Here is a 27,583-nt window from a genome sequence, read left to right on the forward strand (position 1 = left end):
CAAATGTCTACGCAAGACAAGCAGCCTTCTACCTAAGAATACAAAAGGGTTTCTGTACCCAAGAGTTCTATTCTTTCAAGTTATGTGCTTGCCTATCCCACCAAAAAAACCTTACAACTTGGTATGTGGTCTACAGCATCCTCACCAGGTTTGCAAGGAACAAAAATACTAGCGCAGGTACTAATTACCAACCCATGGTATGCTCTGCTCATTCTGAATGCAAAGACAAAAATTAACTATCCCAGGCTCTCCAGAGTTCTAATGGAAGAAGCCATTCAGCTATTACAGAACTGAAGTCAGAAATTAGAAGAAAAGAAACCTAAGTAAGTTTGAGTTTTCTAATTGCATAGAAAAATCTTCACAACTGCACTGACTTCAACACCCATTTTCACTAGTTGGAGAAACTACGTTAAGTTCTGTTTAGGAAAAGTTAACAGAGCTTTGAAGAGTATCTTCTTTTCAAACTCTCATAGATAATGAAACTCTTAAGTGCTGTGTGCTGACCAGCATGGTGCAGAGAGTACAGATACTCCAACAGCAAGCACATGTGACAGCTACATCCAGTACTAGCCATACAGAATTCAGGAAAGAAGGCAAGGTCAACTAGCCAACAGGTCTGAAGGCAGGAGCAGGTGGCACAAGCAGTGGTCAGACATTGCTCTGAAGAGTTAACAGAATGACAATGTTGCTTTAACAGCTTCATATGGCCTTGGCTGCTGTAACTAATGTACAAACTGTGCTGTTCTCAGGACAGTAAATAAGAGCAGCACAGGACCACTGTGTAAAATTCCTGTTGACAGCAAAGCAAGAAAACAAGTAAAACTTGGGGCTGGGGTGAAAAACAGAGTTGAGAGATATTTGCATCTCTCTTTGCCTGAGTTAGTAAATAAGGTGTTGAGAAACATAAATCCCACAAATTTTCCATAGGAACAGATGTTTGCTTAAACTACCTCACTTTCAACACTTGCTCATAGAGACTACATCACACAAAACACATTGCTAAAAAAATAAGGGAAAGCAGAATACAACAAAAGACAGCTCCAAGTTACTGTGTCAGGATAAGCAAAGTAGGATATGGATCTAATCCCCATATTGCAGCTTCTCTCCTAAATATGACCACACTCCTGTGCTACTACTCAGGTGATCTGTATAAACCACAGGTGATGTTTTCCCAAACGAGCCCATGACTGCTTTGTGAGCATTCACACTGCTGAAGTTTAGAGAGCTCAATTCTAAAGATTTGTGGATGTTCTACTGCTGAAAAATTACCCAGCTAAATCCTACAAGCCCAAGGGTGAAGGCAATCTGCCCCCCAAGCCCAAGCAATTACTGACTGGGTTGCTGTACACTGAGCTCAAAACCTTGACCTCAGGTATGACATGTGGCTTCCTTTGTCCTTCCCCCACTCTCCCAGTCATGCCAAGCACAAATTGCACAAAAGGTGGCCTGTCACCCCAGGCCACCTTTAACCCTCAGTTCCCACCAAAGTCTGCTTTTGCACCATCAGCCCTCCAGCTCTGACTGTCTGGGACTGCATCACCCAGACAAGGTTTTGTACACGGGATCCAAACTGGTCAGTCAGTGCAGCACTCTTTTGGGAAGGGGACCAGGGAGGGCAGGTGAGACTCAGGGAGGAAAAGCAGCAGCAAAGTGGAAATGCATCAGCAAAGTTAAAAAAAAAATAAGGAAAATTTGTATATCATTGCATAAATCTGAAGGCACCATGGTTATGGACAGGGTTGCTTTTTATCACTTTGCCTCAAACTATTAAGGTTCTTCATTCTGAATTAATTTGCCTAAAATGAAAGCAAATGGTGTTTTTAAAACACTGTCTCAATAAAAAATGCAACAATCTTCCACTGGCATCTGTTAAAACTGTGTCACACCCAGTGTCCACCAAATCAATAGCTTGCTTATAAATCATAGGTCAGTGTTATGCATAGCAAGTGTTTTATTTTACAACTTCAGTTAATAATTCTAACTCTTCATTGGAAGTGTTCTGAAAGTGTGGTGGCCTTTTTATTCTTTTCAGATGAGCAGAGGGTCTGACAGAAGGACCATCCAAAACCATGTACATCTTTTAGATAATGGAGAAGAGCTATGGATTTCAAGACCTGATTACACACACATGAAGAAGCAAGGCAGAGAAAAACAGACTGGTTTAGAACCTCCCACGAATCACTGAATTTGGAGTTCCTGTTACTTTAAGCTCAGCCTATCTTTAGAATTAAGTTCTGCTAATTGGAAGATGTAAAGGCAATAATATTACTAAGAGACACTTTGCTTAAGTGCAGAACACACCTTGTTAGTTGTTTTCCCTGCAACTGCATGCATAGACAAGTTTTTGTAGTAAAATGGACAGGAAATTACATTTCTCTGAAATTTAATAGATTATTTTTTTATCTGTGTAACTTAATTCTTATATTTATGCACATTTTAGGAGGCATGCCTACTGTTTTTAAGTCCAGTACTCTCAGTAAAGTGCTAAATAAAACACAGTAATTTATATAACAAATCATAAAAGCAAGCCTCACTCTGAAGAACTAGTATGGAAGAAAAGATACACAGCTTTAAGTCTTCTAAAGCTTAAGGGCTGCTAATTTTTTTCTTCTTAAGATTACTACCAGTGTTCAAGAAGAGGAATTTTCTTGCATATAATGGAATTGGCCAGCCAAGAATCAGTGAGTTGACACACATGAAAAGTTAGAATTACGCTGGGTTTTAATCATAGCGTCAATACAGTAAGAGGCTATGATCTGGTCTTCTAATAAGTAAGAAAATTTACTATCATTTTAACATCACCTTCACTGTAGCCCTTCTTTAAAGCTTTACCTTTTGATAGTTTTCCTGGCATCAACATTTTCCAGTTTGTTACCATTTCATTAAAGGCAAAACCAAAACCAGCAAAGTAGGCAATCACAGTTATGATGTAGAGAACTCTTAGGATTCCACTGAAAGTAACTCCCAAAATAACTTTGAAAAAAACCAAACCACACACACATAAAAATAGCTGTCATACAAACAACCAAGTTTCATTTTTACTATACTTCTTTTAAACCATTAATGAGTCATCACTTAAATCACTAGCTATGTTTATAAAGAATTATTCACACAGTAAACTAGAATTCGTAAAATTAAACTATACATTTCATATACCATTGTTTTTTTTTTCTCCTTTAAACTAAATAGAGACATAGGAATTCACTGATTTGCAGGAGGGGGTGTTGATTTTTTTTTTTTTTTTTAGATTAGCATTTTGAAGTGCATTTACCACAGAAGTTCTGTTTCACCTCATGGCAAAAGCTCAATGTCTCCTACTTACTTAGCCTACACAAAATTTTCTTCTTTACCAGAAGGGTTTTCTACCAAAAACGAGACCAAGAAAGATCGTGGTGTAGCTGAACAACATAGAATGCAATTAGTGGTAAAGTTTTTGTAGGTTGTGTCATTTCATGTTCTTTCCGTGCCTTTGTGGGGCAGCGAAGGCTTCATTAGAACACACTCCAAGCAAAGACTGACTCCTGCAATCACTGCCCACTTTGATTAGTCTTAATCTTAGTGGAAGCACAGCAATTTTCACTGATTGCTTGTTTGAGGGACTGGCGATTTGCACAATGTTTATTTTGGGCTGTCACTGAGGGAGGGGTGTAGCCAAATGGGCAGTCTCCCAACCCAGATCACACAAAATCCAGCGCTCACTCGCACTCTAGGAACAGCTCAGCCTCGGCCAAACCCAGGGAGCCTGCCTGTGTTGGGAAGGGTTGTGCTCACCAGGACCCATCCAGAGCACTCCTGCAAGATGGAAACTGCATCTCCATGCCCTAGCAAGCCCCACCAACTGGAGCACAGCTCAGAGAAGGCAGGAGAGGGTGGTGTGGGCAAGCCTCGTGATGAAGGATCACAGGTTACAAAGTGAGGAGCACAGGTATCCCCCAAGCACTGTGAGCAGCAGCTGTGAAGGACAGTACAACAAAGTGGGCTCATCATAAACAAGATGGAACGCTGCACAGCACACTTGAGGAATATTTAAAGAAAGCCTGTATTCCTCACCTAAACCAAACTAGAAAGTCCAACTGACAAATACCTTTACTTATGGCAGACTTGCATCCACACACAAACCCAGATTTCATTAAATCAGTGAAATATGCAGGACACACACTAAAGAGCAAGTGCCCTGCCCATTCAAAAGTCTCTGATGATCCCAAAAAAGACCTTAATGTGGAACACATCACTTCCAGTGTGAGTGGTATGCATCATGGTACCTGCATCCAACAGAGTGCTGACCCTGTGGGTTGTGTATTTTGGGTGACAGCACATGCTCCATGTTCTCACATTACTCAGTGATCAGTTTGATGAAGTAGCTATTAGAAATAAGAAACAAATTTAACATTCAGATACATTCCAAAATTGCTGTATATATCCTATGTTGCAAGAAAACAGAAAGGAAAAAGCTATGTCTTTTAGTTTCCTGCATTTCTCTCTAATCTTCTGTTTTCTTGCTACCTGGAGTAAAGATCTTCTCACTGAGAGATTGTGAAAGGCTGGGCTGATTAATAAATGTGACAGATACACAACAGAGGAGACAACAGCTACAATAGCACGGGACTGCAGGAAAGAGCCAAGACCATGTTAATGACCCCCTTATGACGGCAGCTGGAGTCAAGCAGCAGGATTTCCTTCGATAGCATTGCTACATCTGGATGACTCTCCAAGGGAAATGAAAAGCAACTCTTCTGCAAGATATTCTGCCAGATATGCCAAAGCCACAAAAGCCTGCAGGAGGCAAGAATGATATGAATTGAAATGCTAGTAAAAATAAAAGAGAAGTTAATGCACCCTAGCACAATAGTTACCTCTGTTTCATGTGACCATCGTACCTTGGCAAGGAAAAAACACAAGCATCACATCATGATCACTAGAAATTAGTTACAATCAGATGATGGGTAGTTAAGCAACACAAGCAGTAGGGTGAAAAAAATCAGTTTCATAAACTCAATAAGGTAAAGGAGACCTTAAAAACTGTGAACAAAGTGTTAATTCAGACATTTTTTAACAGAAAGTCAGAAGAACTCTGAACCAGTACCTCTTAAACTTGGTTCCAAAAGTGGTTTGCACAGTAACATAATCCACAATCGGTTCTGTATCAAACATTTGCTGTGTTGATGATGTTTATTTTATATCTGTCTTTACCAAATTCAACTAATATTCTTCTAAAACCTTAGCAGAGTATGACTTGATAGCAATGATAGGGAATTAAGAGGTATAAACTTAGCCATTTCCCCTCTTGTACATTGCATTTGATAGATTTTTGCATTCATAACGACCATCAACAATTGACGGAAGCTGAGTATTCTATAGGTTTTACCTTCATGCACGAGATAGCCACAACAAAGTCTTACTTTAGGATCTCGTGTTAATCTGATAAACATGCTGACATTTATCAAAGGTAGAAAGATTCCTGTTATGGGTTACCACAGAATATGGAGGCCTTATATTAAGAATACCTTTTTGAGCTAGCATATTATCAAACTTCCTGATAGTTCTGCTTACACAGATTCTATTTTTTTATTATTTTAGAAAATTAATTCCAGTTTTCCCTAAAACTGAATAGAAGAATGTATTTTAGACAGAATTGATAGAAAGCATCCATGAAGTTGCAAGTGGTGAAGTAATCTATTAGTTCTAAAGTAATGTTTGCCACATCACCCACCAGGTAATTTTTATGTCTACAAACAACTATAGTGTTGCTACAATCTTAAGTAATTTCCTCACTAGAATAAGAAAAAAAAAAATCAAAGGGATCTGAAAACCTACTTATTTTGGCGAAACAAATATTCACAATTCTATAATTCCAACTACTTATTCCTCATACTGCCCAAAAAGAATAGGTTTAAGATTTCCCACCCCCTTCACTCTTTTCATCTTCAAGCACTGCTGGAATGCTAACTGTCTCTGTACTCTCCAAATTTTGGCTATCAAATGATTTGGAAAGAATGACATCTTCTGCACCAGGACTACACAAAAACTGGGAAAAAAAAAAAACATCCACTCAGAGATTCAAAACTCTTTAGTTCAAGATCATAAAAGACCTTCTCCTTGCCAACGTAACCTGGCACTGGTCTCTAGCAAGGAGGATAAAATGCCTTCTGTCCCCATCCCTTGTCCTGATCTTTGAAGGAAGCAAAAGGCCCAGGAGAGCTGTGTGTCCTACAAATCCCAGGAGGGCTCTAGCACCCAGGGAACACAACATAAGGATGTTACCATGTCTCTGCTGTGGTTAGAGCATGGAAGACAGGGAGGTGGGAGTCAAGAAAATAAAAGCATCTTCCTCCAACAGTTGAAATGAAAGAACAAGGGAATTGCAGAGCACTCTTTATTTGCCAAAAAGGACAGGACCCTTGGCTCACAGACTAGGAGTCTCCTTTTGGGGCAGGAAGTCTCCAGGTAGGAAGCCTCACACAATAGTCTGCAAGCCCAGAAAACCACCAAGTAAACTGCCTGCTGAAAAAACACACCCCAGTGTGTGCCAGGACAGCTCACAGTGCCTACACCTTCCTGCTACCACCAGCATCAGGAAGGTTACCAAGCAGATAAGATAACAGAAGCTTATTATTTAGCTCACTTTTTTGCTCAGCTCACAGAAAGAAACCACACTGGTGAAAAGCAAATACCTCGCAAGGAGGAAGACTGGGACAGCAATGAGAGAATAATTTGTGGACAACCACAGTGGGGGTTTGTTCAGGTAATGTTATGAAAATGCTGAGTAGCAGGTTTAAATACACAGAAAGCATTGGATTTGGGGTTATTGTTGGATTATTTGGGTTTTATTTTTTAACTTTTCTTCCTTGCAGGCAGAAATTCAGCTCATGGTAAAATTTTCCTTTGGTGATTTATAGAAATACCCCCAAACTGTTCATCTGGCATCAGATTAACAGTCTGGAAAGATCTATTTAAAAGCATTTTTTAAAGTTTAAGTAACTGCGCATGAGATGTTAGAACTTAGCTAGAGACTTTAATTTTCAACCTTTTAATAATCTATGTTTTTCCTTTGCCAAGTTTAAGATGTCAAAAAGAAAAGCAGAACTAATATTCAGCACCTATAATTAACTTCTTAAACACAAATTGAATATGATGATATCAATGTCCTGAAACCTAGTATTCAAATGATCTCTCACTTGATTATAAATTTACCATTGCCTGAATGAGGGAAAACTCTTGTGAAAGGAAGTGCATATAACTTTATCTGCCCTAATTAGATGACAAAAGATAAACACCCTTTAGAAGTATTTTTCCCATATTAAAAAAAAAAAAAAAGTCTTCAAACTTTTAACTTTTACAACTAAGAAGCTTTTGCCACAACCCAAAGAAGTGATAGTGAACCGAGCCAACACACTGCAGAAATCAGTACAACTTTTTAGGGGCTTCCCCCCCCACACACAGATCTCTCTGTCTGAAAAAGTCAGCAGTGCTTACTCTTATGCTTTAGACACTAGCCCTATCATTATTCATTGAAAATTTCCCATTGAGACCGAAGGCAACTTTTACTTCCAAAATGGAAATTTCTTCTGTCCTAAACCCAATCACATGAACTTGGTAAGCTATGAGAAGGCAGGAAAGATCATATTTTCTACTACATATGGAGCAGAAAATAGTCAAAGTTCTGCTGGAACAGCTGTTGATAATTTCTGGTTGCACTTCCACTACAACTAGAACGCTAAAGAAAAAAACCATCAAACACCACTGCACCATGAAGATTTTTCACTCCACGAGTTACAGAGCACTCTACAACCTGCTTACTCCTCACCTATGGGTGGTTTTTTTTAATCAGTACAGAAAATAGCACATTACCATGCTTGCACTTTACCTTTTCACACAACCTGTACCATCTGCCTCTCTGAAAGGAGCAAATTCTGCTGCAAGTCAGAAGCTCTGTGGTCTTCTCACTTACATGTCTGATCCCATGGTGTTCATGTTTATTAAAAATATTTTTAAAGGTCCTAAACAGCACTGCAGAATTCCATGCTCATGGCCACACTAGCAGGGTGGTGCATGTGGGGACCCTTCCTGGTGCCAAGCACTGCTAGGGATGGGCTTCAGGAGCAGCAGGCACTCCTGTGTTCTACCACCAAAGACCTGCTGCCCCTCAGCCCTGCACAAACCTCTACCTCCTGACTTGCAGAATCCTGGGGTTGGCTCCAAGAAGTTTTGCATCTGCAGCCTGGCATCACCAGGAACAGATTTTCAAGTTTGCCATCACCCCAGCACAGGAAAGGTCATAAGACAAAACAGACCTGACGAGTTCACTCCTTAATCTCAGGGTCAGAAGGTCCCCCCTGCACATGTGAAGCTCCCATCAGCTACTAAAACAGCTTTCTCATTGCATCAAAAATGCAAGCAAAAGACAGCATTGTACCTTCTTTGCCAAGCAGAAAGGCATCTTAAAAGTTACATGTAGGAGGCAATACTTTTACCCCACAAAGCTCAGAAGATAATACCATGCAGAAGAACTGGGAGGAATGCAGAATAGTCAATGTAATACAAGGATAGTGGAGACTACAATTCTAACACCCCTTATACATTGCAGTCTCAATGACCCATTCCTTGCTTCACCTCTGTGAGACTGCATTAATTTCTCCACCATTTAGACAGTGAAGTAACAGCCACTCCACAATGGAAACATGGACAATGGAACACAAGGGTGGCCACAAAACAGATTGGTAATGGCAAATTAGTTGGAACTGCTGACATGCACAGTCTCAGAAAATCAGGTACTCCTACTGCAAGAACAAAATAAGCTGCTCCTGTCTTTGCTTTGCAGACGGTAACTTCCCAAAAGGATGGAGGAGGTGATTGCCTGCAGACTTTGAACAGGAAGGCACAAAGGGCAGTTGCAAGCACATCAGTGCCTCATGCATCCCAGGGAGGCTGCAACACCAGACTTTGACAAGCTGAAACAAAGCATTTCATAGCTTATACCTATTTTAGAAACAAACCCACACTCCCATGTTGAAGCAGGTTAAGATATTTCACTACTCAGGTGAGGACACTGCTTTGAGAGTTCTCCTATTTGTTTTACAAAGGCAGAAGTTACTTTTAGAACATATGGCCTCACAAAACAGTCACCAATATGCACATTTCTATAGGGCCCAGAGATACCACAAAACATTGGATTAGACAAGAAGCTGTCATGCAGCAAAGTGGTGGAAGTCATGGGCATTTGTCTCTAACATCAGTTAGCAATGCCTGATTTTTTCTTCCTTGCAGCTGCTGAGTTGGCAAAAGTTTATGTTCTCTTCTGATACATTCATAGTCCTTCCACCCTCCTCCTAGATCCCACAATGAATTTTACAGCCAGTAAGCTCAGATACCTGAAGGCTTGTTTTAGTGTGTATGCTACATAGCTAAAAAGTTCATACTTTGTTTATACAGACATCAGCCTATGCTAAAGGTCTTCAGAGTCCATCACAAGTCACAGAAGATTGCACAGTTGGGAGAGTCCCAATCACTGATCTATCATGAATCCCCTCTGCACATTCCCACTTGTGTCTGCAGTCCCAGACACAAAGCCATGTTCCCAAGTATTCCCACTGCTGCTTCTTCTATATGTTTGGAAAAAAAAAAATGGGATGTCACCAGGAACAGATTATCTCCTGCGCATGAAATCCAAACCTGCTGATAGATTACAGATGTGCTAATTAATTGGTAATTAGCAAGAGGCTGAAATGAAATGGCAGCAAGCATGTCTAAGGTTGCAGTCACTGAAGTGCTTAAGTCATCTCAGCTTGTGACAGCAACCTAAAATAGCAACCATTAGGGCTGCAATAGCCAATACACACAAATCATAAAGTTAGGGATAATGAGCTGATCCCACATTACCTGTGAGAATGCTGGGGGTCCACAGGAGTCCTGTGCCCAAAAAGAAGAAACAAAATAAAACAATTCCTGTAGGTGGGGCATAATACACATCCCTCCACTGTAAGCATGCATGGATGGTTCCTTTAAATTACTATAAATTTGGACAGAAAAGCAGAGCTACCAGAAAACAACATGCCAAGAAAAGGAAACAAGCACTGAGAAGGTAGGATGTGGGATTTGCCCATACTAAAACTTTGCTGAATCTCCACAACGACACTAGCACACACTAACAGGCAGTGATAACCACATCCAAAAGGGCAACAGCTGCTTCATGAAATCATGAAGGCTACAGGTATAATTATAAATCCAGTGCAGCAAAGGGCTGAGCAGCACTTTCCTAGAAGCCACTGGCACAGAATTATAACCCCTCCACTTCAAAGTACGTAGCTGAGGATGGGCTCCCAGCTGCTGCTCACATTGGGTAACTATGAGTTCAATAAAGAAACTGTGTGAGCAAACAAGTGAAACTGTTGCATGAACAGCTATCTACTACTCACAGAACAACAGCCTGATTTTATTACTAAGAGCAACAAAAGAAACCCCAGCACCCAATAAAAGGTGTTGATTTGGACTCATTTCTTACACATGCATTCAATCCCCTATTAGGTTTTATAACAAAGCAGCTGTTTGCAAGGATAGTTTTAATCTGTCTTCCCTTCCCCCTGCAAGTTAATGGTGGGCTACAGTTTTCAGTCATTTCCTGTTTGCATTATATTCTAAAAATCCTGCTCATTTGCTTCACTAAAAGGCATGTGCTTGGAAGTGGTTTTGATGGCTTTTAGTCACATTCCCCCTTTTTGATTGCCACAACACTCAATGTCTGAAAATAAGGGAGCTATTTCAAGTTACATTCCCTTCCCTCCCTGTCCGCATGTACTTGGCTACCAATTTGGGACCCAGGATCAGAGGGAGCTTCGGGCTTTAGAAGGACACAAAATTAATAGACCTTCACCTCTCCTCCCCCTGCTCAGCAGATTTGGCTCTGCTGGTGTTCACCTACATCTTAGAGACCTCCTACCTATTCTTCATGTCCTCATTGCAGGTTTTGAAGGCCTCAGCCCAGCAGCCAGTACCCAAATCCCTGCAGCAAGCAGCTCCTGGAGTGAGCACTAGCTGCTGGATGAAATGGCACTGTGCAGCTGCAGGTTGTGTTGGTATCTCTTGCCTTCTCCTAACACTGTGGCATTTCCCTGTGCCTGATACAACAGCCTCACTGCTTGTCTCAGTTGTATGTCCCCCGTTCTCTGCAGGAGATTTCCTTTATCCCCCTCATCCAAGAAGTAACTCAAGATTTTTCTGTAGCACTGTATGAAAGCAAGTAGGAGCTGCAAGGAGCACAGATGGGGCCTCAGTCTTGAATGGTCAAGTTCCAGGCTATGACCAAAACAACGACTGCGGGAGGGAGCACAGAGGCAACCCAGCAGTATACTTGTACAAGCAGCAATGAAGAAGGTTTGTGTCAGGAGCAGCCCCAGAACTGACTTGTTCATTAGAGAGCCCAAGAGTCAGTTTCTACCTGGCTAGCAAATGAGAAAAATTCCACACAACTGTGAGCAGAGATGTGCTGACTACCATTGTGTTACAGCATCAACAGGACTGGAACTAGCCAGACCCTTGGAAGTAATCAAATTTTGTTTCCCTCCCTCCACAAAAGAGTTAGTTGCATAAAGTTAGGTCAACATGTGGTAAGCATATGATTCAAATGTAACATTTCCTGGCAGCCAACAGCATGCCCAGAGGAAGATTTGCACTACTGATAATGCTGATTTTTGCCATGGCCATCATAAAAAAGTCTGCTAATCCCTTGAGACATAAGAAGCAAGCCCATGCCACTTATTAGCTTTACACTGGTTTTACTGAAGATTTTTTTGGTTGGTTTGGGGGGGTGAGCTTGTTGTTGTTTAAAGGAGCAAAGCCTAATACATACACAGGGGTGTCTGACAGCAACTACCTTCATAAAGTGAAACAATCTAAAATGAATTAGGCACAGATTTAGTTTCTCAATTCCAAATCAATAAAAATTTCCAAGAATGAACAAAGATGATCAAAGAATGGGGAGCCACTTCCAAAAACAGCTAAGCAGGCTCTACCTTTTCAGCATGAAAAAGAATGGGCTGAGGAATAAATGTCATTAAAACAATAAGGAAAATAGAGAGGGAGAAAAAGAGCTATTTCTATTCACTCTTCCTTCCAATACAGGAGCTGGGACATAGGTGGAAGTTCAAAGCATGTGAAATGGGATAGTTCCTCCTTCAACATGCCCTAAGACCATGCCACTTCACTGCAGTGTATTGTGGATGTCAGGGGTTAGCATGGTTCAAGAACATGCTTAACCAGAAACTAGATTAATTTCTCAAACACAAACTCACTAGTTTTAGGTCAGTAGGTTTCAGGGCTGCAAAATGCCAAAAAGCCAGGAGACTGCTCTGGCAAACTATCACTATATCCTTGCCCTTATTCCTGTTCCACTCCCAAGGCACAGCAAAGGTGGGTTACATGAATGGACATTAACCTCTCTTCAGACAGTGTTGTTGATTACATATTCTTTATGAACAAACTGAGTAGAGCGAATTAAGAATCACTAAGGCCACTTGAAGCTAACATTTTTCTATTCCTTTGGCTACTGTGAACAAGAGCACAAAGTTTCCTGTACTATTGCCTGAGGAACAACTCCTTTATACATTTCCTTCAATTCTTTTTCAAATTATACAATAGGTAAGCCTGAAGCAGCCATCTCTGCTAGTGGCCTCTTCTTTCAAGGCAGGTAACTGAAATTAGTTCAAAACTTCCCTTAGAGCAGGATAGGAATATTTTCTTAATGACACCAATTTTACAACATTTGAAGGGTATATTTGTTTATATAAGCATGTAGCTTTACCAGCAGCTTCATGCATGCCAAAAGAAAAGGTATGGATGCCTAATTTCTTCAGGAGTTTTTGGGCTGCACTCTCCAAAACCAGCACTTCAACAGATTACCCAACACCAATAGGAACTACTAGTTCCTTATTTGACAGAGAGAAACCTAAGTGAGTAAGATCTGGATATCAGGCAGCATGAATAATTAATTAGGAGAGACTAATTTCCACGAGAAAGACAAACTACATCAATAGCTTTGGCAGGGATAAGTAAATTTTTCTTATTAAAAAAGTATATGACTATGGACCAAACGCACACTTTTGGATTTTTGCTATGAGGTTTCAAGCTTCAGAGCCTACAATATTCACCAAGCAGTCCCTTAGCAGTTTGGGGTTTATGCTATTGGAGTACCAGTGGTGAACAAGATGATGCAATTACATGTGAAATGAAGCTCTTGCCAGCAGTGTGAGGGTGCTACTTACTTTGTTTCCAGGCTGCCTCACTTAAGGGTCTTTTGAACAAGTCTTAATTTATATTTTTTAATTTGTCTTCATTGTGTTTAAGGAGATTTATCCAGCAATGGCATACAGCCTCTAAGATCTATCTGCAGAGATGTAATACCATTCCCAGGCAGGTTTCCCTGCTATATGTACAGGTGACAGATTTCTAGAGGTTCCCCATCCAGCCTAAGTCCCAGTAATGATGATATACTGAATAACGTTTGGAGTCAGAGGATGGTACCCTACCTGGCTACTTCTTACCTGGAGGGCAGAAACAAGTGTCTAACCTGGCAGCAAAGTTGGTCAACAACAACCTGCATTAAAAGGAGCACAGGCAATGGATGGAAGAAAGTTGATGAATACTGAGTAAAAGGGGATAACCAATCACATGCAAATACTTCATCCAGTTTTGGGACCTGCAGTACAAGACACCCATTGAGAACCTGAAAGGAATTCAGTGGAGGGTCAACAAGATGACCAGAGACTGGAGCACCTCCCCAGTGAGGAAAAGCTGAGGCAAACGGGCATGTTGAACTCAAAAAAAGACAGGTTTGTGGGGACCACAGCTGCAGCCTGCCCCAGAGGTCACTGAGAAGTAAGATCCAAGCGCTTCACAGAGGTGGAAGGTTGGAGAACAGGAGACACCAGGCTTAAGCTGACACAACAGATGTCCTCACCAGGTATGAGGAAAAGAATTCTCACCAACAGGGTAAGTAAACCTTAGAACTTGTCACCCACAGAGGTTGCATGAGCTGCATTTCTAGAGACCTCCTAGATGGGACAAAAACTTAAGCAATGTGGCTTGAATTCAATACAGAGTGCTGATTTGAGCAGAAAGTTGGGCTATAGACCTCCTGAGACCCCCTTCTAACCTGAATGGATTTGTAATTCTCAGAACAAACATGTCATAATGCTGGATAAACTGGTTGCATCATGATTAAAGTGACTCCTTAAGTGGGAATTATAGTTAAGGAGTGCAACGCCTTGACAGCTAAGTCCTTGAACAAAGGTCTTCACAGGCACCCTTCTAGAACTACAAATAAAAAGTCCGGATTGGTGGCTGGTTTCCCAAAAAGTTTTGAACCAAGAAAATTTTGTACGTCTATTAAGATTTCTCAAGTTTTGGAATCGTTATTAGTGGCAGGATAAACAAGTAACTATTATTCTGGGCTTGTGAACAACACCTTGTTTTAACTATGCCAAGCAAGCCTGTGGTGACAATGCCAAAATTCTTGCACACTAACAGCTGTTTCAGGCATTAGAACAATCCTGAAAAGTTAGGAGATTACATGTTGCAATTTCCTTTATCACAGCAGATTAAAAAACAGTAATGAAAAAAGACTTTCTCATCTCAGTCACAGAACAATGGAGAAAATTTGTATAGGGGGAGAGGTTTTGGTCAAACAGTTGCACTGAAACATTTCTTCCTTTTTCTATACCCTTCACTTGGCTATTTCTACCATTGAATTCTGAAAGAGAAGCAAGACACAGGGCTATAAATGCAGTCTCAAAAGACAAATATGTACATATTAGCTGGAATTTAACACTTAAAGCTCACCAGTTTGCTGTGTTTTGACAGTTACAGCCCATCACAGCCAAAAGCAGTTTACATTCTAACACGGATATGTAGACAACTCACAGAATCACAAAGCTGTGTGGCTCAGACAAGGCAACAGATTAAAAGGCTCAGGTCCAAGTGGAAGATTTTCTCTACTCCTTGCCCCCTCCACAGCATCTCAAAATCCTTGCCCCAAAGTCACTGCCACTTACGACTCAGATTGTTTATGACTGCGGTCAAAAAGCTGAGACACCTCATGGCATGTTTTAATACTTGCTCAGCCAAATCTCTTGGCTCTGCCATGAGTCCTGTGGCTGCCTGAACATCCACCCAACACATTTCCTGCAGCACAGCCCAAAATCTTCTACTTCCTCTTCTTTTGGCTTAATTACCTGGGCCACCTGGAGTAAGAAGAGCAACTTTCACACCTCTGAACTAGGTCAGTCAGCCAGGTCTGATCCTGAGTCCTTTGATGGGTTTTAACACTATGTCTAGTTCCTCTGGTTGGAAGAGTAGCTTTGCTATCTTCTAGGTGCTTAGTGCAACAGCACTAACCTAACAGCACTGACCACACATCTAATTTCCCTACTCAACTACTTAGGCTACTACAATACAAATTTCCTATCAAAACTTTTGTGTTACCTAAGCAATGTAACTTTTCTAACTAAGCCTGTGATGATAATAGAAGAGCAACAAAATACCTTCAATTAGGGACTTCTAGGATATTAAGTCTTACAGAGGAGCGGATGCTTGATAAAAGTATCACTGTCAACTGTTTTTAGTAGGACTCTGATTTAAATGAAAAAATGCAGTAGCCCAAATATCAAAGAAAATTAACTTTCCTCATTGGATTTTCCCCCTTGGTTATAACAACTGTATGACAATTATCAGCAGTGCTGTAACACATTTGTATGAATAAATCAGTCTAGGTGAGAAATATGCTTATTGCATATTTATCCAAGGACCTCCACTCCAACACTGTATTTTAAACACCTACAAGTGGTGCTGCTCACCTCACATAAACCTGCAAATATCACCCCTATAATCAAGCCAGGCAATTAAAATCCCCACATAAGACAGCATATCATCTGAAGTACAAAACTGGGTGGTCTGCCATGGTCACTTCTGCATATCAGATGGCCTCACCCACAGCTAAGCCCAGCCAGATAATGGGAAATGAATGCATATCATGAAAAGCAGTTAATTCAGAGTGTGTTTCCCAGATCAGATAAAGGAGAGATGATCACCCTCTCTTTTCTTTTTGTCAGAAGAGGAACAAAGGCAAACCCCCATGCTGCCCTGGGTATAGATCTAAGCCCAGGGGAAAGCAGTGCCTTTCTGAGGTTCTGCATTGCCCCACATGTTACTCTGCCCTCTAACTTGTAGTATGAATCAAATGAAGCAAGTGATCAAGATTTAATCTTTGATGTAGGTAATTCTTGATAAATCTTTCCAGTTTCTCATTATAACAAAATTAATTGGGGGAAGGAAGGCAATCTCCCTTCCAAAGGCTTCTGACACTGTCCCTTACAACAAACTCATAAGGCAAACACTGACAACAGCACAACAGCCAGTGAGAAGCTGACCATGGGATTCCTGTCAGGTAATAGTCACTACCAGCCTACTGTCAAACCAAAAGGCTCAATTTCACAGGGTTTGCAGGGACTACACCATCTAGTGTTACATCAGGTTTCTGCTCACTAAACTTGGAAGATGGCACAAAGCTGAAATGGAGTGACAATGTACCTGGGGACAAGAGCTTGAAGCAATCCTGAACTACAGAAATTACTCTGGAGAAGCCTCATGGGACATTGCCAGGTAAGAGACATCACAACAATCAATAGCATAGAAATAAGAGTCTTGAGAAGAGATTGAAAGAACTTAAACTCCCTCCTTTAGCCTCCCAAAGCATCATAGGTCTTCCAATAAGTAAAAGACTGCTGCAGAGAGCAGAATACCATGTTCTCCATTCACCTGCTGAATAGGACAAGTGGTAATTGACAAGAAATACAGCTTAGTGTCTGATGTAGCACACTGTTTTCTGCTTCCTTCTCCAAGACACTACCAGACATTCCCAGACCTAGCAGGCAGCAGCAGATTTGTGCATGCTTAACATTCTGTTAGCATTTTTATAGCTAAACATTATTTTTATAGCACTACATTAAGTTGGGATTCTTGGAAGAAGCTTGAGGTGAGACCATATTTCCATTTATTTTGTACATCTTTACTGTTGAGCCACCTTCCTTCTAGAATTCTTCTCGTTGTACTTACAGCTCATTCCTGCATCTCCTTTTTACGTCTTGGTTTTATGAGAAATATCTACTTTATATATAATCATAACTTGTTCTTAATTGCTATAGTTTCATTGGTTTTCTTTTCCTAAAACCCACAAGATCCCCACCTGTCTTTTTCATATCCTTGGTAATCTAAGAATAGGTTGCATCTTAAGCAGGGACTGTTCATCAAGATTAGTTTTTACACTGCATCTCTGAAGAACAAACAATCCACCCCACAGAGCTTGGCTGCTTTATTCAAAGCAGCGATACAAGCTACTACAGATCCTCAGGACAGTTACTCATTGCACTATAAAACTTACAAACATTTACCCAGTGAGAATCAGTCTCTATTCTTTTAATGATACTGAAAGTTGTCCTACAAAATATGCAGATAAGTTTGCACCACCTCCACCTTCCTTGCAGTCATATATCTCGGTGCGGAACCTGCACTCACTTTTCAGCTCTAGAAATCCTTTTCCATTACGACTTCTGCTTGGGGAATCTGAAACACTGGAGGTCCCAGCATAATTATGAGATTTCATGGAAATAAAAAATGAAGATGTGAGGAAAAGCAAACCCTGTTTAGTAACATTCTTTTGCCTTCAGAAGAGCTAAATCAGACCTTCCTTCCCACACATTTCTGTCCCCGAAAGCAACCTGCAAGTCTCACAGCAAAGCTAGGAATACACATTCACAGCATTTTTCATGCTTTCTTTGTTCACTCAACAGGTTCACACTTCACAGGCTCGGGTTTTAGTCTACCTTTTTTGTTACCAAGTTCATCAACACTATCTGTTTATCTGCTCCATCCAAACTGATAAGGAAATAAGCCCACAGAAGCTAAGTGGGAACTCTTCAACAGCTACCTTCCTGCTGAGCCAGCAAGTGCCATTTCTGGCACCATCTGTGTCCTGAAAGTCTGTTCTCTAGTGTTTTATTCACTAAACATGGAAAAAATATTTGGAAAGAAAATCACTTGAAGCATCTTCTATACCCATTGACACTAGTTTTAAAAGAGAAATAAAACTGGTTGGCATTGTGCTGTTCCTTATCAGAACTCTACTTGAATCCTTGTTGTGTTACACAAGAAACAAACTCTAGGTACTTCACTTTTAAATCACCATACCTAGAAGGACCTATAATTTTGTCTTGCAAATACACCTCCAGTGCTGAATACACACAGGCTAAAGAGAGTACTCGCCATTACAAATTAGGAGTCAAATCACTATCCTACACACTGCAGTTCAGGAAAGAGTAAGAGATCTAGTTACTTTTCCACAGCAACCACAGAGCCAAGGTACTTGTTTCCAATGAGTAAGAGATGAGAACGGTGTATGTGGAAAAAGGGAAACAAAGGTGTTTCCAAATCCTTCACTAGTCATGGATCTTAGCATCAATCTGGGCTTTGTATTTCAAGAGTGAGGACAGAAAAGGGGAAGAATACTACCACTATATACTACACTACTACTACCCACATACTGCCACTAAAAATTATGAACTGTTTGAGAGTTACCTTCACAAAACAGACTTTGTAACAAGACAAAATTACTTATTTAAGCAGAAAAATCTGATCATGCTGGAGTTCTCCAAATCACAAATTATGGGTACAATAACCCCTATAGGGAAATTACATGTGAGCAGCAGAAAACGAAGATTATTCATGTGGAAGTCATGATGCTTTTATGGAACTGGTCACTGGTCCAGAATCCTCAGAGACAGTCCAGTAAGGGTAGGGGCAAGATGCAAATGAACTCATGGACGAGTAGAAAACATGATCCTGGCTAATCCTCTACCAGTCCAGACTCCAACTGCAGTCTGAGGCAACTTCTAAATGTTCTTAGTTCATACAGAGTTGCTGTCTTCCCTCCACCTCCAGTTTCTCCTAGCTGGGCAAGGAGCACAAAAGTACCCAACCCACACATACAGAAACCTGCAGAGCCTTGCCAAAAATCTTGTGAAGTTCAAATTAATTACCAGACAAGTTTTGTACAAACTTAACCTTGAATGCCTTGGAATAAATTAGAATTTTATCTTTTACAGCTGCACTTTTCAAGTGAGCTCTTCAGGATAGCAACCTTACGGTTTTGTTTCAAAGTGGTAACTCAGCAGATTACAGCAGTTCATTATCTGCTTTTTTCTCTACCACTTAGATCTGAATATGGTCTAAAAGGGTTATCCAACCTTTTTGCCTTATACCATGATGGTCTGATAAGTGCATAGTGAGTTCTTATATAACAGAGGAAACAACTACAAGCTCAATTGTTACGGCTGGTTTTAAGAGTCAGTATTTTAATCAGCAGTGTCAAACTAACAGAAGGAGAACACTAGTTGGAATATTTTTGTCAAAAGGGCAGCCAGAAAAGCAAATAGCTGAATTGAATTTCTGTACTCTGTTCCTGGGAAGCCTTGCTTATAAATTCCTGTTACTCTGTGACCATTTATATCCACTGTTTCCCATTGATATGGAATAACTGTGGGCCAAGTGTCTTACACGAGTTTTCAGGACACCCAGTTACATCCAAGGGGAAGTCAAAATTTTCCTTATCACTAAAGTTCAATGTTTGCTCTCTTCTTTTCTACTGAAGGCACTTGATTTTACTAAAAAGACATGCATATCTCTTAGAAAGATAAGAGGGTACACCAGTGGAACAGTTTCCAGGTTTTGACCAGAAATGGATTTACTCCAGCATTCCATGAATCTCAAAAGCCACCTTCTACCCACATGGAGAATAAAGGACCTGTATCAACAGTGGGGCACCTTCCTCAGGCAATGCATCTCAAAACATTCTCAATTCTAATTAACCTTCAATACTCTCCAAAAAATTTTCTGGCTTTGGAAACCATGAGGCAAAACTCATCTGGTGGTGCTCAGAACCATTATATATAATTAAAAGCATTTATGAAATGCTTTCATAGAGAAAAAAATGAAAACAGGACAGCTACTACAGCTTTTCCAAAGAATGGACATCCTAACCTTCCTAATAGTGGCTAAAACAGGGGAAAAACAGTTCAAAAGAGTATTAGTTTGCTGTTCTTTTAGCATATCCTACATCCTAGGATGTAGGATCCTTTTCCTAAAAGGAAAGGTGCTGCAGAGTACAAAGTATATTTTGTATCTCAATATGGAACATACATGAGGGCTGGCAGACTAACTAACCTAGAGACCTCTTTCATCATTAGTTTTGGTCTGGTTCTAAGGATTTCACACCTATCAGAAGTCAGCCTTGATTCAAGCAATTAACAAAGGGATGATAAGGCAAGCAAATTGGCACAAAGGGACTATAAGACACAATCTAAGTAAAATCACTCCAGCTGCTACACGTGCACACTCACATACCATCCACTCAAAATATTCTGCAAGAGCATTGCTTCATATAAATACCTCTTTAAAGGTATACATTTCTACTCTCCCCACTAAGAAAAATTTGTTTTAAGGAAGAATAATCAAAAACCTTCTTACAAGTTTAAAAGGAAGTTCCTCCAAGGATTTTAAACACCAAAAAATAGATATCAGAACCCAAGGTAAGCTGACACAAGACAATTCCCAGATGAATTTAAGTCACCAGTCACTGTACTTTACCAGCACTGTTTTAAGGACATAAAAAGCTTACCTGCTTAAGTGCAGAGGTGCCAGACCACTAGCACTTACAAAGAAAACCTTTAAAAATTAGTGGACAAACTGTACTTGGCAGGCAACCATGATGTTGCAAGAGAATGCAAAAAAAATATTGTAGAAATTTTGGGGTCTGTAAATTGTGTGCTCAAAGGGTCAGGTATGCAAGAACAACTTGAGGACATGTAGACAAGGCTGAGATGACTTTTAAGAGGGTCAATTTTAACCCTTCCTTGGAAGCTTTAGGAAGACTTTTTAAAACGATGGGCAGAGAAAACATTTGAGACCAGATGTCACCACAGAAACTGCAACAATGGAGAAGAAGGACCATTTGAAAGTCAGAAAGCAGATGGGAAACAGGATAAATACCTGTAATATACAAGCAGTATTAGCTACAAATGTAAGGAGTCATGAGCAGGTAGAAGCATTTCTAAGTACTCTGCTCAACAGCATTCTGTTAAACATCTACTTATTCACATCTGAGCTGTATACCTCTGCTCTGATACTTACTCTTATTACACAAAATCCTCTAATGAATTTTGTACCAAAAAAAAAGTTCATCTTCAAATTAGTCAGCCTCAACAATTTTTATTACTACACTTTCCAGAAGCTTGACATAAAAAAGCAGTTATGAAACAGAAATAAGAGATTTCAAGTGGATACTGTTAAACTGAGGGGTATGCAGGGCTTGGGAAGTGCAGAGGAAAAGCTCACATGGCACCAGAAAGGCAGGCTGGAGCAATGAGAGGTGGTGTGATACCTTACAGAGACTGTGTGGCTGACAGAGCAATGCCTCCATTTTCCTTCCAAGTTAGGAGGCAATCAGGCAGAGCAAACAAAGATGTAGCTGCAGGTGGAAAGTCAGATGAAGGCGAGAGACCAAACCTACTGGAGAACAGTGCTACCAGGACTTTATCCCCAAACCCACCACCCTCTAAATTCCCTCAGGCAAGAGGATGACTTACCACTAATATAACATGAAAAAAAAAAAACAAAAAAAAAAAAAAAAAACCACAACATTTTAAACATGTATAAGGCAGAAAAACAGTAAAGAAAACAGATCTGTCCTCACAGTTGGCCATCTACTGAAAAAAAATTAGAACACTATTTGTGGAGTGCAAACAGCAAGTACATATTATACTGGTGAGAGCCAATAACCAGAATATTGTTAACAAACAATATGCCATAGTGCTACCAATACAGAGGAAAAAAGGAAAACAGAAGCCCCCCAAAAACCCCACACCCCAAAAAAGGATCAGGTCTAAATTTCTGCTTCTGTAAAGATTTTTGACCAAGTATTTAAATAAGAGCTTTCATTAAGTTAGCTGAACTCATACATCAAATACTAGCAAGATCCAAAATGGATGAACTTTCAGTCAAAGAGAGTGACTGCATCAGGAAGTCAGCATTCACCAAGGAATCCATTTCAACATTTTTTATGGTTAACTTGGAAAACAGAAATGAAGGCAGTTATCTGAATCGCTTAGAAGGCTCTATTGTTCCCTCTTCCAAAGGATTTTTCCCCAGAACAGAATGGGTGGTGTGTGCAAAGCAAGTGAAAGGTGGGGGAAGGGGAAAAGTCCTGCGGATAAAGAGAGAAACAGAAACATAGTTTTTAAGCAAAGATATAATTTCTTTTTAAGTAACTTCCTACCTCCCACTGCAAGTGAGGCGGGATATTCCTGATCTGAAGCTTCCGACTCCTGCAGATAAATTAAAGAAAATAGTTTTTAAAAAAAACAGAGAAAACATTGCAAGATAGGCTATACATAGCAGTGTCATACATTTAAGCATCTGTCATACTAAAAGGGGCAAAACCAAATAAAGAATTCAAAAAAACCAACAGATCGCCGAGGGGGGAATGTCAGGTCAAAACCATTTCAAGTCCAAAGAACTGTTGCAGAAATGCTTGTTACACATTTGACAGCTGTTACATTTCATGAAGCCTCCACTTTTCTTGAAGAGTATTTCTATTTTAGCTTTAAGGCCTTCAGTTTCTAGTTCTCTGATATAAATGGGTGTGATAATCCCATGCATTTGTACTGGGTTCTCCTTCAAACACTTTAAGAGTTTTTTGTAATTTTATTTTAATTCACCAAGATGCTACATCAGGATGTTACATTCCTTCAAAGTAAGGGATATAAATTTGAATAAATGCATTTGTTTTAATATTAAGCTTTTCATTAATCTAATGATGGACTATATTCTAATATTCACATGACTAACGTTCTTCATTCCTTATTGGGAGGAGAGGGTAAAAATCAGTAAATTCATTGTATTTTCACCCCAAATTTACATCAGTTTTCACTTATCTAGTAAACAAAACATTCACTTTGAAGTGCTACTGCAAAGCCTGGCAGTGTGCTGGCTGCCTTCACAGCCAAGTCCTTTGTCTCCTCCCTTCCCCCCAAAGTGAGAGAACAAATAAATGCCAGAGATGCCACAAACCCCTCGGGATTTACAAGAATGTGTAGATTAACACAGTTTCAGCTAGGCTCAGGTATGTTGAGCTGGTAGGGTCAGCCTGGCCATCCTGGGGAGCTCTGGGGAAGGGAGAGGGGATGAGAGAAGTCGAGACTTAGTCTCAAATGCATTTTGGTACACCAAAGCAGCTAAAATAAGAATCTTGTATTCAAACACTTAGTTCTACCTCACATTTTAATTGATCAATAATGGCCTCTCTCAGGGAAAAAAAGAAAAAAATTAAAAAGCTTAACATTTTGAAGACTTTTTATAACAGTTAAATTTATACAAGCCAGTGAAGTCTTCAAGCAAAACAAGTTTTAGAGATGTTCCTGTCTAGCAGTAAAATCAAAAGCTTTCCTTTTCGCCCCCAAATCCTTTTAAAATACACTTCTTTCCCTAACACCACCACCTACCCAGGCCTGCAGTGAGTGTTTTGCATCTTGAAATGCTCTTCCCAGCAGGCTTTGTTCAAGGCACAAGCAGAGGTTACAGCACAAAACCACCGTGCCCAAACTGCTCCTCACGTGGAGGTATCACCTCCAACACTACAGTGACCATGAGATCAAGCAACAAACGTGATTTGGCCAGGAAACAGAAACAGGTCTTAGTTTTGTAGCATTTCTCAGCTGCGTTCACTCCCTCTCAAGCAAGTAGGAGCAGATTTCAGCATTTGATCATATAAATAGGCAAGGAAGGGAGAATGAAAACCCAAACCACACACAACATGGTTAAGGTTTCGTTTTCAATAAAGCAGGGAAAGTCAGGAGCTGCTTCACTCTAATAGGGAGGGCAGAAAATTTCGTTGAAGCCTGCAAAGTTTTCCTTAAACCTTCATCTCAGCTAACGATACTGCAGCAAAACCTAAAGTAATGATACACTGCTCTGAAACATCAAAATAATCTTACATGACAACCTGAAACTTGGAAGCTGGGTCCTGAAGTAGAACATAAAAGGGGATGTTCATTCAATATGAAAAATACTGGGAAGTTTTAATACAGCAAAACCCCAAACCACAAAATTGGCAGCCAATACACTATTCAATGTGCTCCAAACCGTGTTGGGCCATTACTGTCTCACACTTGTAGATTCAAATTAAAATTCATGAGTTTCATAGCAAGGAGTGCCATTCACAGAAGGGTACAAGCCCAGCAGCCCTACCACAATACCAGGTCTCACCCTGGCCCCACGCCCCAAGTTTGGCAGCAGAGCTCACACCAAACAGGGTATATCTGCTGAAGAGAAGGCGGGGTGGGGCGAAAGTCCTTTCCAGAAACACACAAGTTGTACAAAACTTCCACCTCACACTTCATTTCATATGTAGGAAAACCTACATATCTTCTCTACTGCTCAACACCCAAAAAGATGGGCCAAAAAAAAAAAAAAAAAAAGAAAAGAAAAAGGCAATCTGTGTGTGCTTTTTGTCATCTAATGCTGAGGACTAGCGCAAGGTTTGGTGATGGCTTTTCTTCTGCCCCTTGTGAGTTCACAGGACTGAAAAAGTTTGATACCATTTTAAAGCTTTAGCCTGCCAACATTTGTAGCACAGAAATAACTTGAACATCCTGAAAAGGAGAAGGACAGGAGAGGAACAAGGAAGAAATTTCACCTTCAAATTACTAGTTCCTCTGCCACATTCATAAACAGCAAAAGAAAATGGCAAGCTAAGTACAAAACAGGTACGGTCCTCTTGTGCACCTTGATTTATGGCAATAGTGAGACACCTATTGTACAAAACTGAAAGGTCACTTCAAATGTACAAGAATGTCTATAAACACACCATTTAATTTGGAACTATTTGTACCTCCATCAGTTTATTGGCTACAAGTAATTTTAACTTGTCACCTAGTGCACAATTTTGAAATCTGGTGTTTACTGATGCATGTGAAATGATTTTTTTTTTCTGCACTTCATTTCTTTACCACAATTAGCTATATGGAAAAAAAATATATAATTGAATAAAGCTTTGCATGGCTAGGAGAGGAATCCCACACCAGCATTAGAGATCACGGACACGTTTGAGATTTTGCCATTTCACTTGCTATTATTAGCCCCTTGTCTAGGAAGTCCTAATATATTCCTTAAGAATGCCTAAAAGCGCATAAAGCTTGGATGCCTTTCCCACTCTACACACAGGAAGGATAGCTAGAAATGACCTGGTTGTTTCTGTGTTCTCGGGAGCAGAACGAGCAGCAAGCAGACAGAGAGCGACCATCTCCCACGCGGTGCTGCCAGAACTCGGGGATGCAGCTCCTGCTCGGAGATCGCTCCTCCCGTGTTCTCCTGCACAGCTCCTCCCTGCAGGGCAGCACCAGTGATTCCGCAGGAACGCTCTCCGCTGCTTGCGTGTGAGCCCCAGCTCCCAAGCTCCGCAAGAAAAATCCCAAAACAAATGCAAAAGTGCAGCAAAAGGTAAAGGACAAAGCTGGGTCCCGACTGAATTTAACAGAGCAGCAACAGCTGGCGCGAGGGTGCGTTCCGACTTCGGCAAGCACTCTTTTCACAGAGTCTAAACTCCACACAAAAGTGGGGAAAGGAAAGAGAAAAGTATAGAGTACCTTCCAGGAAATACACTCCCATCTCAGGCAGTAAGCTCTTTCATGATACTTTCTATCTTCTTCATGACCCTGTTTTCTTCAGCAAAGTAGAAATATGAGAAGATCCTGTAGCTTTCTTATCCCAGGCAGCAGAACCCTACAGAGGGTTTTGTTATGTTCTGCTTTGAAATAACCTCAAGTTTTCTTACTTTATGACTACTTACACTCACGCCAAGTGGGTTATACAAGCAATAGTCCTTCCTCATCCCATGAAGGTATTTTATAACAATTAGTTTCATTTAATATTTAGCCCAGCTAGTCTTAAACCTTAGTAAAATCCTGCCAGCACCTTTCATCAATGTGATTGATTCACGTAAGCCTTGTGTTTGCACTTTTTCTAGTTTAAGCAGATCTCTTAATTCATTTCTCCCATTCTAAATAGGCATTGCAAATAGATGTCAGCTGAAAGACTGGGCAAATTAGGTTTGTGCTCTGTATCACACTAAGGTTTTGGAAAGCTACTTATGTTCACAGCATGTGAACAGGTATTCCCACCCATTTCTCATTTTCAAAGATACCCCATAAAAAGGGTTTTGGGTAAGGAGAAAAGTGAGTTCTCTGGTTTCTTTACAAGGTTAGTCCATAAGCAATTGTTTGGTAATAATTTACTTTACTTAAGAGGAATTGCACACATTTAGAGTCTCCTTTTCAGGTAACAGGATTCAGTTACTTTTAGCCAGTGTTGATGACCATATGCCAACATATTTATTCTGGGGTTGTTCAGAGCCAGAGCCTTGTATTTGGGGGACATAAATATCTCTGCAACACTGAAAGCAAGTAAAGCAAGCAGCCACTACTGTGCCCCTTCACCAGGCTAGCAGAATATTTGTGCTACACGTGTGTGCAGAGACAGAAAGGGCAAAGAACCATAAAGATGGATAATTTACTAAAAGCCATTTTAGTGATCTCTGAAGGCGTAATCTCTCTTACATCAATACACAGAACAAACATGCACAGGGATACCCAGTGCTCCCAACCCACAAGAACCCTCCACACATATGAAGTAATACTAAATCTGTCTTAGGAAAAAGGTGATAGGAGAAAAAAAAAGCTGAAATTGTGGCTTTTCTTCTTTGTTCCTTTTATGTACACCTTTTCATTCTCTCTCTGCCGTCAATATATCAAGATTTTTTCCTTCAAAATATCAAGTTCCCCTTTAGTTAAAAAGGTAGTAAAATCGTCTGGTTTTTTGCATCCCTGTATTAAGACTCACTTTCACTAATACAATCTCACTCTATGCTTTATATGACGCTTAGCAAAGGCAAATCACATCAGATTGCACCTCCCCTTAGGGGAAAGTAATTTTAAATAAGAGAAGATACACAATTATAAAGCAAAGAACAATCAAGTACCATGCTTTTGCTCACAGTCCCTTTTCTTTTGTATCACATAGATGTATCAAAATTGTACTATTTCAGAAGGAAACAAATGCAAGTATCAAAGTGACTGCAGTTCCACACAATTGTATCTACACTCTTACCAGACCCCTTCCCACCCACCTCCCTCCCCCCCAGAGACATGCAGACTCCTACTCCTTAATTCCCATTTCTCAACAATAACACCACTTAATGGTCTCTTATTTCAGTAGCCGTATGAACTACACACAGCATTAATGCCTTAAACCCACAGAGCACAAACGTACTCCTTTTAAACAAGAGCCTATGGAAAAAGACTTAAACATGTTAGAAAGGAGATCAGGTGAGCATTGACAATGTTAGTCCATTCAACTGTTTGAACTCAATACCTATGGGATAGAAAGCAAATGGTCTACGTATTCCACTCTCAAGAACACGAAAGAGCAAATG

At 40.3% G+C, this 27,583-nt stretch overlaps 1 protein-coding gene across 3 annotated transcripts in view; it reads right to left on the reverse strand.

Moving 5' to 3' along the window:
• The window catches only part of IGF2BP3 (insulin like growth factor 2 mRNA binding protein 3), a 110,838-nt gene that overhangs the window by 63,432 nt on the left and 19,823 nt on the right, over positions 1–27,583 (reverse strand). For all 3 annotated transcript variants that reach the window (XM_062495638.1, XM_062495630.1, XM_062495620.1), the window contains exon 3: positions 22,373–22,421. In XM_062495638.1, the coding sequence (XP_062351622.1) occupies positions 22,373–22,421 (49 nt within the window). The remainder of the gene's footprint in view (positions 1–22,372; positions 22,422–27,583) is intronic.

The sequence above is a fragment of the Cinclus cinclus genome, chromosome 1 (genome assembly GCF_963662255.1).
Source record: "Cinclus cinclus chromosome 1, bCinCin1.1, whole genome shotgun sequence".
Classification (NCBI taxonomy): domain Eukaryota; kingdom Metazoa; phylum Chordata; class Aves; order Passeriformes; family Cinclidae; genus Cinclus; species Cinclus cinclus.